The sequence below is a fragment of the Elgaria multicarinata genome, chromosome 2, assembly GCF_023053635.1.
Source record: "Elgaria multicarinata webbii isolate HBS135686 ecotype San Diego chromosome 2, rElgMul1.1.pri, whole genome shotgun sequence".
NCBI lineage: Eukaryota > Metazoa > Chordata > Lepidosauria > Squamata > Anguidae > Elgaria > Elgaria multicarinata.
This window is the reverse complement of record NC_086172.1, coordinates 66,248,246-66,261,717: the sequence shown is the minus strand read 5'-3', so window position 1 is coordinate 66,261,717 and position 13,472 is coordinate 66,248,246. Positions and strand designations below refer to the sequence as shown.

General features: G+C 37.2%; 1 protein-coding gene across 2 annotated transcripts in view; it reads right to left on the bottom strand.

The window, feature by feature from the left end:
* The window catches only part of ZNF148 (zinc finger protein 148), a 41,988-nt gene that overhangs the window by 13,394 nt on the left and 15,122 nt on the right, over positions 1–13,472 (bottom strand). The window contains exons 2-5 of one of the 2 annotated variants that reach the window (XM_063116658.1): positions 7,981–8,326; positions 6,749–6,877; positions 3,690–3,813; positions 3,001–3,084 (exon numbers count right to left, since the gene is read on the bottom strand). In XM_063116658.1, the coding sequence (XP_062972728.1) occupies positions 3,001–3,084; positions 3,690–3,813; positions 6,749–6,877; positions 7,981–8,310 (667 nt within the window). In that variant the 5' untranslated portion in view covers positions 8,311–8,326. The remainder of the gene's footprint in view (positions 1–3,000; positions 3,085–3,689; positions 3,814–6,748; positions 6,878–7,980; positions 8,327–13,472) is intronic. The other variant, XM_063116659.1, reaches the window with a different exon arrangement.

Here is a 13,472-nt window from a genome sequence, read left to right as displayed (position 1 = left end):
TAGTGTTCACTGCCACAACACCCATTTTGTAGAGTAGAGAAACTTGTGACAATTATACACAAGCTTTTTTTAAAAAATGAAATTTTAAAAAGCCAGCCATCCGGCCGGCCAGTAGCAAACCCTCTTAACAACAACACCCACTCTAATGTTAGAGTTGAGAAACTTCTGACAATCACACACAAGTCTTTTAAAAAATTGAAATAAAAAAATAAAAAAGCCAGCCAGCAGCAAACCCCATTAATAACAGCAGCAGCTTGCAGCAGAGTGAGGATACAGTCAGAAAAGATATCTGAGGGAAGGGGAGAATTTATCACACAGAGTATAGCAAAAGCTTCAAAGTACAGCAAAAGCTACAAAAGCAGGAGTAAGTGAACTTAATTTCAGATACATTAAATGTCTCACTTGTTCTTTATTTCAATGATTTTAACATTAAGATGTTATGTAGAACAGATTTGTCTGTGCTGTAAAATCAGATATGTGACCAAGGTTATGTTCGGGTGGGCACTCCCCCACCCCTTGGTGCTGGACACGCCCCCTGGGGCCGACCATGTTGTCCTCTGCATCCTATGCAGAACATCTCCACACTTCTCCTGCTCTGCATTTCTGTTAGATGGGCATTTTTGCCCATCTAGCTCAGGCTCGGGGGGGGGAGGAGGTTGGGAAGGGCTATGGATATTCATATCCCTGCTGCCTCAGGCCCCTCCCCTCCTCACCCTTTCCCTTCACTCTGAGGTAGATTTTGTGGCCTCAGAGAGACAGCTGGCACGTTGCTCTCTGTGTTGGCTGTGGGGGGGGGGGGAGCTCGGAATCCAGGGTCGAAGGATAGAGAGCAAGACACTTTCTACGGGTCATAGGATTGCTCTCTTAGAGAAGTACACACTATGAAAAGCTATCTTTGATAGCTATTAAGAAGTTTGAATTGCAACAACATGCCTATTGACCAGAGTTGGTCATCAAGAACAAATAAAGTGCTCCATGATCTATCCCATACTTACTTATGTTTTAAATTAAATGCAAGTAAGATATTGAAGTAGACTATTTCCTTCCCTATTTTTAGTGGCAAGAAAACAATCTAGGTAAGCACCATGGCTCAATAATAGAACACGTGCTTTGTATGCAGGTTGAAAAAGAACAGACTGACCTTGTATAAAGGAGCTCCCTATGCTCCTAATGTGTCCATGGCAGCTGTATGAACCTATGTTCATTGCACAATTCAGAATTTTGGCATCAGATGAAGAACCAAATTACACATTATACAAAATTCAATGAAACTTCCCCAAACTTTAAAAATAGAAAAGAAAAGCAGCTGCTGGAGATTGTAGAGAAACAGCAAGTAGGTAGGGATGGGAATGCATATCCCTTTCCCTGGCAGCTGTTTTTCCTTTCATACCTGCTCTCCTGAGCTGTTTTACCTTAGGGAAAGATATAGATCACCAACTCTTTTTCCCTGTAGGGAGAAATGCAGCTTGAGGGGGTGTATTTTGAGAGAACAAATCATTAGCATGACCCTCCCCTAATCCCTGCCTCTGAATACAGTGACCAGTGGCTGTTCCTTAAAAATAAATAAGTAAAAAGAGAACCCCTCAGGGACATTACACTAAACTCCATGTAGAATGTATTTTGGATAGCAGACAACGGAATTATAACTTTTTTCTTTATTAAAGCAAGTTTGTAATCCTTAGTGCTTCCTTTCAAATGCCCTGTCACAAATAGATGATCAGTCTCATTATCCCTGTGTTTTGCCCTTCACATTGTCTTCTTCTTTTCCTTTCTTCTCTAATCTTATACTTTAAATTATGCAAATTAAATTAATCATGCATTGAAAAATAATCTGTATAATTTATCTGAGTAAGACTTAAGTGTTTTTACAAGTGACACTAAAGGAACATTTTAGCCAATCCTGTAATGCTTCTGAATGTTGCAAACTCATTGGAAGAGAAGTATTTCTGTGCCAAAATATGCTGCCTTGAGTGCCATTATTTGGTAGAAAGGTGGGGTTATAAATCAAATAAATAATTAAATAGATAATACACTCTGGTCATATCATTCAATGTACAAAATACACGTGACATGATTTGTGGGACTGGGCATGTCATTATTGTTTTGTTGGAATGCAATGCATGTCTTTCTATATGTGAAATATAATCAATATTGAAAGCTTAAACTGGAAGCAGTAATACTGAAGAGCAACAGCAGAAAGGAGTCCAGACAAAGGGAAGGAAGCATGACTTGAAGAAAACAAAGGAATCAAATGTAAGCCAAAGTGCAAACCCAAATACTAGCTAGATTAAGATGCAAACATTCCAAGAGTACTAGGGCATTTGTGCATGTAAGTCCCCCTGTGAAAACAATATCCTGTTATGTTTTGGTTTCTCAAAGTTTACGTACGTACACACAAAGTACTAAACATTAGTAATTTAATAGATATGAAACCTCTCACCAAGCAACACTCCACTTATTTGCAAGCTCCACTTTTCTGTAAAAGAAGCTGAAAATTGGCATCTAGAAGCCCAAAAGGACCGTATTTCTAAATATTTATGGAGGTAATGAAAGGCCATGCACCAAAATGCCAAAAACCCGTTAAAGCCAAGCCTGTTTACACAATGTTGTTTTCCAGGAGTTTTAAAACAAAAATAAAGTAACTATTTTGCTTTAACTCTGGGCCTCTTTTCTTCTCTTTATCTTTTGCTAAAGCTTCCTCTCTCATCAATCATCTTTATATAACTTTTTAAAAAAACAAGGTGCAAATGCCTAGGCATTTTGGCCATCATAGTTCTGTGAATATATCCGTTTATCACTTACCCAAGAGTAAATATGTTTTCTCCTAAGCTTTGCTCATATCAGTTATTAGTAATGTGGCAGGGGGCAGAGTAAAAGAAATAACCAAAGCTAAATCACAAACCTACATTCAAAAGGCTACATAATCACCCAGTATTTGGCCATGTTTGGGGAATAGTTTTTTAAGCACACCAGTAAAGATAGTCAAGGCACTATACTCACCGGTATGAATCTTCTCATGTCTCTGTAGCAGGTACTTCTGTATGAAACGCATCTCGCACTGACTGCACTGAAATGGTTTTTCACCTTAAACAATATAATTCCACATCTGTAAGTTAAAAGCTACAAACATATGTTTCTAACAAATTCTTTTGATAAATAGGTGACTACTGGAATCCAGCATCTGAGTGAATTCCAAAATATTTTAGTATTAAAGGCCTGCCTCAACTACCTGGGCAAAAAATTGGCAATTAATCCTGTGAGCATATAATGCTAACAGAGGAGTATAACTCATGAAGAAAATCAGGTTGCACACTATAATCTGATTAGATGTATTATAAAAGTTGAACTTAAACTTCTCATCAATTACAAGAGATCCTTCATAGGCCAAATAAGATCCAGAGCTATTGCCAAACAAGACAAACTAGAAATTGGGCCATCATACCCAATCATACTCAACACATCATACCCTTGTACATAAAGAACTCAGTAAATCTCAAATTAATAGGAAGAACATAAATTATTTTCTGGTATTTTTTGACACCTTGGTGCATGGAATACCTAAGCTTAGATGCCATGTTTCCTGCACTTTGGAATCTAAATTACACATTATTTTCCATTATTCAGTGCATTTTTGTAAGATTCAGCAATTCTTTAGATGACAGAAAACACAATTTAAATTCAAGCAGTACCTGTATGAATGAAGACATGCCTTTGTAAATGGTAGTTGGTTCTAAAGGCAGCATTGCAATGTTCACAAATGTGAGATTTGGTAGTTTTCAGACCAAGTGATCCATCCTCATTTATTGTAAGGATCTATTTTTAAAAGGGCAAAATTCATTCTCATGTTAATTTCTGAAGAACTGTTTTAGATTCAAATAGATACATAAAAAGATAAAACCAAGCACTTTTTTATAAAGCCACAGTGCAAGAGAGATTATAAGCATTTATAAATCTCAACTATTTACTTAGGTAACATAATTGAACCTTTTCTTTTCAAGATTTGTGAGATATATATATGAACATACAATGCATCCGATGAAGCATTACAATACTTATCCTCTAAAAAGTATTAATCAGAACACTTTCGCTGCTATAACATATTATCTTCCCAAATGATAGCACTATAAAGGAACTATTACCCACCTTCCCAATATGTGATTACATCCTGAGCAGAAATTTTAATTCTACTCAGCTGGGCTTAGGAGCAGACAGCAACATAAACAGTGCAGATGTTCATGTTCCCCCCCATTTCATTGTTCAATACCTGAAACACATTTAGCAACTAGTTTTGTTTTGGGGATTGTTTGCTTTTTTGGTACAAGCATACTGGTGTGAAGAGTGTATTTTGGTAATTTTACTTGGATGGATTGATAAAATGTTAAATGTGTACTGTATCTCTTCTGTCTCAGTAGATCAGTGAGTTAAAATTCTAAACTGTTTCAGTCTCAATGACAGGTTACAATGTATGACAATGTTTTAAACGTTAAGGCTGTTTTAATATTATATTGTGACTTTTAATACAATTATTTTGTATAATTATGCATCTCAATCTGAGAACAATAAACAACTAGCTACTGCATACAATATATTGATTGGGCCAAGAATTAACATGGGGTCCTTTCTTTTCTTTAGCTTTGTTGTTTACGAAATACTAAGTAAAATAAACATGCCAAATTATATCTCTCTAGAGCATCAGAACATTTTCTGATGCAAACTGAAAATTTTCCTATGCAAATGAATCTACTTCGCACTGGAAAATTTTCTAATTCAAAATCTTCTGAAAAACCCACATCATTGGGCAGACGTGCAAGGGAACTTTCCAATTCATCCATTTGAAATAAATTTCTGTAGCCAACAGACCTAAACACCTAATTTCTTACACAATGGGTTGGATCCAGATTAACTTAGTTGGACCTAGTGCCTACTGAAATCAATGAATTAAGGCATGACTAACCATGCCACTGACTTCAATTAACTACAACAATTATTTTGTATAATTATGCATCTCAAACTGAGAACAATAAACAACTAGCTACTGTCGGGTGCAGCCACAGGCTTTCTACATTTCTTTAAATGGCAGACCCACCCACAAGCTATATTAGAAACTGTCTTTGTTCCTTCAGTTTTAAAAACAGTTTGCCATGTGGCATGGAGAATTGTTTTGGGTTTTTTTGGTATGTGTCTGTTTTGTTTTTTGAAAAACAGAAGCCTAAAGGTCCCTTGGTACACAAAACACAAGCAGTTCTTTGGAGTATGTTCTATGTGCTTGCAAAACCTTTTGAGGTTGTCCATGCAAATTATACCTAACTGTCATGGAACAAAACATATTTGTCTTCAAATCAAGGAGAATCAGGCAAAGCAATACAGAACCTGTTCTGACAGATCCTGATGGTTCTGAGATGCTTGGGCAGTTGAAACAAGTGACATTCACCATCATATACTTTCCACAGAAGGAAAAAAATGCAAGTACATCATTAATTATGTTTGTTGTGTGGGGGGGGATAGTCTTTCTTGAAATTCAGATATGGACTTGACTTCTACCTTACTTCCAAAATAGCTAATAGATGCACATTCAAAAACTTTACAAAATGGCTCTTCCTTCATACTTCCTTTCTAAAATGGAATGAATGGATCCAATGGACCTTTCCACCTACAGAACAGAACCCTCTGGTGGAAGAGATTTCCCCTCCCACCTTCAGCCCCCCAAATCTGTTCCAGATGGTTGGGGGATCCTCCAGAGCAGATTGGGGGAGGGGCTACAAGGATGAGGAAAGGATGGGGAAGTCCGCTCACTCAATACTAAATTTAAGCATATATAATTTACGTGCTCCAGCTAGGTGAAATTATAATCTTCAAAATTAAGGCTAGAAAACTCTCTTGTCAGGTTTGAAAACTCTTTCTATACAATACTAGGAAGATTTGAAAGACAACCTCTAAAATGGAGGGAAAAAGAGGAAAGAAGATTCTCTTGTTAGTCTCAAGCCATGGATGAGACAATAATTCAAAAATAGCTTCTAATTAGTGCTGCATACAATTAAAAAAGATTTCAGGAATTGTAAAGTAAACTGGAGCAATGCTATAACACAAGCAAAATTTGCAGCAGTGTTTGTTTTAATCTCAGCACAATATTGACATTCCTAAGCTAAAACCCCACTAAAACTTGCTCCTTAGGTTTCAGAGTAGAAACCAATGCAGACAAACAAAATTGAGCCTGAATGTCCAAATATCAATTGTATGGCAGGAAAGCTGAATTTTAAAATGTAAGTATTTTATGCTGCAAAATTCATGCACTGGGCACTTTTGTTGCATTTCATCAGGAAATTCAGGATGAAATTACACTGTAAAGTTACATTGTAAAGTGGTCACTTCTTTTCAGGTGTATGCAATAAATAATTTCAGCATTAATGTATTGGCTGATTAAAAATAAATTTGTTTTAAAAACCACTATGTTATTTTTTTTTAAATCCCAACATTGGAGGTCCTACAAAAGCTGTGTTATTCATCTAAACAATCTTGGTCATTTTATAAGTGGTCCTTAAAAACCTACACACTTGTCAAAAATAATATTTGAAGAAGGAGCTGCCTGAGGAGGCAGATGTTAAAGTATGTCAAATATTCATGCTGTGAAAAGAAGTTTAAAGAAACGTCATTGCTTTGCAATTACAGTTAGATTACTGAATTTCCAAAACCATTATTTTCAGTTGGTAAATGACAAGGCTGTCTTCAAGGTTCAAATTAATTGTCTTACCTTTGCTGGTGAACGCTGTTTCCTTTTTTTCTTTTTTTGCAAATCTAAACCCTCTCGTATTAGCTTTTTGTCCCTTTTCTGCTGTTCTGTTACATCAGTAAAGGTAATTTCTTGTTTCACATTGATCTGCTAAGATATCAAGTACAACTTATTAATTCCATTGAAGAGACGTTGACCTGGTTCGCACATAATGACAACCGAGAGTATGGTTTGAGTAAAGGTTATTGAATGCTGGGTCGTCGTTACGCGTGAACGTGAAACTATGGGTTAACTATGGGTTAGTTATGAAACAACTCATGGTTTGTTGATAGGCTGTGAACTCTGATTGGTTTTAACTATGGGTTGTCATTATGTGCGAACCCAGAACCATGGGTTGTTCATGGGATGTTTTGCCAAAATACAGAAACCAAAACCAAAAGGAGGAGAGCATCCAAGTCAGGTCAGAAAAAAGGAGAAACAAGTTCTCAGGATGGAAATGTTTTTATTATAAAGCCCAACACATTTCAGCCTGTGTTCTCTCAAAGGCCTTCTTCAAGGGGAAATTCTTATTGTTAAAAGAGGACTGCAGAATTCTCTCTAGCAAGATAATTGTCTCAATTATGGAGAATTAACTTTGATCTCCACTACTTTTAAATTTACATATTAATACCAATAATAAATTGCATTAGAAATGCAGCACCTCAACAACACACTATTTCTATTAATATAGCAACAGCAACATTTTAAAGCACTTATTATACGGTCAATGCACAGGATGAATGCAGCCACTCAAAATCAAGTGAGAAATGTCTATATAAGACATGCATTTAAGTGTTCAAATACATGCTAAGACATGAGAACATGTCTATAAGTGACCAATAGTTAATTCACAGCATCAAGGATAACCAAGATGATTAGAAAGATTGATTATGATTGTAATCCTAAAAGTAGTCCTTGTATCCATGTAACTTCCCCCCTCCCCTATTGATTGCAAACTATCCCTATCACTGATCATATTATTATTTAGAGAAGATGAAATAAGAGGTGCTTTTCTTAGTTTATAGTTTAATCAATCTCTGATTAACTTCTTAACCATGCAAATAATATCAGAGGTAAAACAAGCAATTGTGCTTCCCAAAGGAACTAAATGCATTTATTTTAGTTTTCATTTGGTTACTCATAAGATAACACATTGGACAGGATTTTGTCAGTTCTACTCCCAAGTGCAATACTTGCGGGGGGAAAATGCTTACAGGAACATTGACTGCATACTGAAGCCCTTGAGGAAGTCTGTCTTGTCCCTCCATCTCATCATCATTTTTCACCGTCTCTTCGTGGACCATGAGTTCATCATGTGGGATCATTTCTTGCTGTCGAAGATCACTTTCGTGTAACACTTCATCTGCAGAAAGTATTTCTTGGTGTGCCATAGTCCGATCTTGAAGCACTGCTTCTTGCCGTTCCACAGAAACTGCTGACTGGTCCGATGCAGCACCCATTCCAACCATATCCCTGGATGACTGCATTTGCTCTATGCTACTACATTTAAGAAACAATCCTCCAAGCTTATCTTCAATGTTCATTCTTAAGTGCAATAACCTACAACAAAACAAAATTAGCAAACTAAGCAGAGTATTTAAATACTCAAGTCGCAGCGAGTAACAGAACTACTGAAAATATTGGGATACTTCCTGATCAAGTACAATTTACATGTGTAACACCAGATTGTAATTATTGGAAAAATCTATATATAAAGTATTCTGAATATAAGATATGGGACAAAGAGTGCTTCTCTCAACATATAAGGTTTCAGGCCACCGATAAACCTAAAATCTGATATATGCATAGCTCAAGAAATGCTTATTACTAAAGGAGTCTCAAAATGGAACATATTTGCACCTAAGAGTAAAAAATAGAGTGGGGTGAATGAAGATACATTACACTATTAGACGCCAGCACTCCACATAAAGGAAACCAAGCCACATTGGGGGCAGAATGTTGGGGTGAAGAAATTCCACTGCCTCTTCAGGCTTACATTTGGGATACTTTCAGTAAAAGAAATATAGATTTAAATTTACAAAATATATGTTTAATTTAGTAGCATATAATATATATACTCATGATTTATAATTATATATTTTTAAGGGAGACGTAAGTAGTGACATGCGGCAGAAATTTCCCAGTGCTTTCATTTTTCTTAAGTTCATTAATAAAAATGAACGTATGTCAATTGCAAATACAATATTAGGCAAGCTTGGAAGATCCAAAGTTGTCATTAATGGTTTTCAGGTGATTATCCTTAGCAAGTATGTCAGAAAATACATATATGTCATTGAAATACATATGTCTCAGAGTGTACGAAACTAATAAATAGTGACAGCGAAACTGAAGCTGTTCAAACAACCTCAAAATAAGAGAGTTGAATTATATTGAAATAAATTAATTGTCAACATATCATTCACATTTCTTTGGGTTGCTAAATTTAATTAGTGTGTCAACAGTTTTCAGTAAATTTGTTCCCCTCCCTCCTTAAATTAAATAAAGTAAGGATAATATATGCTATTGTCTTAAATTTTTACAAGTATTCCAATAAAAAAATCTACATAATATAACTTTTAAACAACATTAAGTGTGCTTTAATTTTTTCCTTCAGATATTTCAGGTCAAATACTGGAGATATATTGATTGGGCCAAGAATTAACATGGGGTCCTTTCTTTTCTTTAGCTTTGTTGTTTACGAAATACTAAGTAAAATAAACATGCCAAATTATATCTCTCTGGAGCATCAGAACATTTTCTGATGCAAACTGAAAATTTTCCTATGCAAATGAATCTACTTCGCACTGGAAAATTTTCTAATTCAAAATCTTCTGGAAAACCCACATCATTGGGCAGAAGTGCAAGGGAACTTTCCAATTCATCCCTTTGAAATAAATTTCTGTAGCCAACAGACCTAAACACCTAATTTCTTACACAATGGGTTGGATCCAGATTAACTTAGTTGGACCTAGTTCCTACTGAAATCAATGAATTAAGGCATGACTGAACATGCCACTGACTTCAATTAACTACAGGAAACTCTGGCTGCAGAGCTTTAGTAATAAGGGGTAAATCCCATTTCCACCTATGTTCTCTCTTCTGTCATTACTGAGAGAGGCAAACTATGACTGATAGAATAGCTTCATCGCCATAGGGCAAGGGATTGGGAATTCCCATACATTTCTTTTTTCTGCAAATGCATCTAAAACTAAAAAGAGACAGCTGAATTGACTGAGTTTCCTGAATCAATCAAAGACTGGAGAATGAGCTGAGGTCAACTGATTCGTTGTAGAGAACAGTGAGGAATGTAGCAGCAGTGGAGAAATTGTCTCAGAAAGCAGAGGTAACAACTTTCTCCTCCAGGAGCCATAGAGTGCTGTGGGAAGCCTAGAGCAGCCAGAAAGACAAAGACATTACAGAGAGGAGATGGCTAGCAGGACTAGTCCTCCCATGAGGCAGGGTGAACACCTTGCTTCAGGTAGCAAATCTGGAAGAAGGTAGATCATGCCTCTCCTTTGCCACCACCACCAGGCCCAGGCTAATGCCTCACTCTGAGGAGGACTTTTGAGAGCATCAGCGTGGAGCCCTGCTCTCCTGAGACCCTATTAATTCTCCTAGATGTCTTCACTCCTATCTGCTGGGTTGGTTTCAAAAACAGCATGGGAGAGGGATGGCTCAACTCTGTGGCATTTATACTGTGCGGTTCTGCAAGGTTCCATCTTATCCCCCAAACTTTTACATATCTACATGAAGCCACTGTGTGAAGTTATCAGGGGATATGGAGAGAGGTGCCATCAATATGCTAATGACATCCAGCTCTTTCTCTTTGTCATCCAAGTCAGGAAAGAATGTGCAAGTGCTGAAGCAATGTCTGGACTCAGTCAAGCGGAGGATAACAGTCAATAAACTTAAGTTGAATGGAGGACCTGTGGGTAAGTGGTTTTCAAGTCTGGGAATTGGATATGCAGCCTATTCTAAACAGGACTGTACTCCCCTTGAAAGACAGGTGCATAGCTTGGGGGCACTCCTACATCCAGGTTTGTCACTAGAGACCGAGGTGGTCTCAGTGGCTTGGAGTGTCTTCTACCAATTTCAGCTAGTTTGTCAGCTACAACTGTTCCTGGATAGGAACTGTCCTCTCTCTTGATTGTGTTGTGCATGGGGTTGCCCTTGAAGATGACCCAGAAACTTCAACTAGTGTAGAATGTGGCAGCTAAAACATTCACGGTGCTGTCAGCTATCATGTTACACTGGTCCTAAAGGAGTTGCACTGGTTGCCTGTATGCTTCCAGGCCCAATTCAACATGCTGTTGCTTACCTATAAAATCTAACTGGGTTGGCACTCAAATACCTGAATGAATGACACTCCCTATATCAACTTGCCATGTCTTAAAAACTGCAGAGGAGGCTCTTCTCAATGTACCTCCTACTCATTTTATAGCAACTAGGGAAAGATGCTCTTGCAAATCTCAGGTTCAGATGGCAAGAAGTGAAGGCAAGAACACAACAATCAACTTGAAATTATTATTTTTTAATTATTTGCTTGTAAGGTCCCCACTCTTGTATAAGAATACAGTAGTGAAGGCTTATTACTCAAGATCTACCACACTGATTTTGCTCATTTTTGTTTTAAACTGAAGCAGTGTAGACATGCAGAAAATTTTGAAATTTCAAAAAACTTCAAAGTTTTCATTTCTTTCAGCGCTAAACAGGCAGGGCAGTCCCTCTATCAGTTGGATACCGGCAGCCCTGCTTGGCCACTCAGTTTGGCGTGAAGGCAGGCCTCAGCCACAGCTGCGCAATTAGGCTGTAACCACCAGCAGGAAGGGGAGAAATGATGAAGGCAGTGAATGAGGGTGCACAAGAAGGGGCTGTGCCACATGAAAATTTCAGAAGGGGAATTCACTAAGCTTGACCCACATTTGCATTATTCATGAACCCCTCTGTGGTGAGGGGACTGAGGGGTAAAAAAGCGGGAAAGGAGCAGGACTACCAGCGTCCATGCCGACATGGGCTTTACACTAGTTTTATACAGAAGATGGAAGTTAAAGATGAGCAAAGCCTTCTTTAAGAAATTATATGCCAACTACTACAATAATTGTAATGGGTCAGCCAGAAACTGGATTGTATCTACAAATGAAAGTGTTTCCAAAACAAGCTGACCCTTGACAGAATACTTGATATTATACACCATGTGCTAGCTCTGGTAGGTTAATATGCTCCCTGGAACAACAACAAAAATGACTCTTAAAAGCAGGCATTTTCCTAGTCCTCAAAAACTACATTCAAAACTCTTGAGTAATCCTCGATAAACTAGAAACATTTTTTAAAAATATGTACCTACAAATATTGATCCAATAATCACACAAATTCCTTAAACTCCCTCTCCCTCACACACACACACACAGAGGACACACACACAAATACAAATACACACACACACACAGAGAGAGAGAGAGAGAGAGAGAGAGAGAGAGAGAGAGAGAGCAGGTTGGATCCATAGAAAAGAGTGCAGAACGGGGGCTAACAGAAGCTGACAGCAGCCCTGTCAGCAGAAGCTGACAGCTCAGGAGACCCTGCTGAATGGGGTCTCAGGCAGAGGCAACTTCCATAAGCAAGAGCAGTGCAGTTTCTTCCTCTCCTTGCAGGAGTATTCAACTAGCTGCCTACAAGTTCATCCACATATTTGCATAGTTCCAGCTCTGCTGCTTTTTAATGTAATATAATAGAGAAATTTGCAATGTGCCTCACACCATTTTCACAATGGGTTCTGGCTATATAAGAAAAATATAAAAACAAACAGATTTAAGTCAAAGTTACAGAAATCTGAATGTTTTGATCATAAAATGTCATTATCAGCTTTCCCATGTTAATTTAAAATATCTTTGATTATAACAATAGAAAAGCACACTCTTTTTGGCAAAAGGAAACAGGAAGTACTGGGCAGAATTGACATTTCATAAAAACATGCAATTGAAAAAACCAAAGAAAGGAAGAATTCATAGTTATTAACCTAAGTAATTTGTCCTTTACCAATTGTATTGTGTGTGTGCCCAAATTTTTATATTTATTTTATGTATTTTTATATCACCTTTTTGTAAAAACCACCAAGGCAGTGTACAACTGCTCAAAATAATAAAAAAATAAACATTAAATCCAAAACTATCCATCATTAAAAAATTAAAAAATAGAAACATTAAACCAGCATTAAACTATCATTAAAAATTATCAACATACACAAAAGGTCAAGTTAAAAAGCTGCATCTTGACCCTGAAAAGCAGAATAGGGGCTGATTGTAACACCAAGTGGAGTGCATTCTACAATTTGGGAGCAACACAGCCCTCTCAAACAGGCCTCCATGAACTACAGAGCACCAGCAGTTAAGAAGGTCCAGATTCAATCCTTAACAATTGTTAAAAGTGGAACTCAGGACTGCAAAATTTCTGAGCTTGAGAACCTGGACAGCTGCATATGCTCCATATGATCCTCATCACACAGCAGTGGATTAGAAGAACATGCAGTGTCATGTGTGGGTTATGGTACTGCCATATAATTTTCCACACAAATGTTGAGAATATGTTGTTTTAAAAGCCCAATAAAAACCTCTCAGCTCAGCCACAGAATCTAAATACATCAGTACATACCAGTGCTTGGAATCTTGTCTATGATTTAAAACTATGTTCAAATCTTAACAATCTTTGTTAA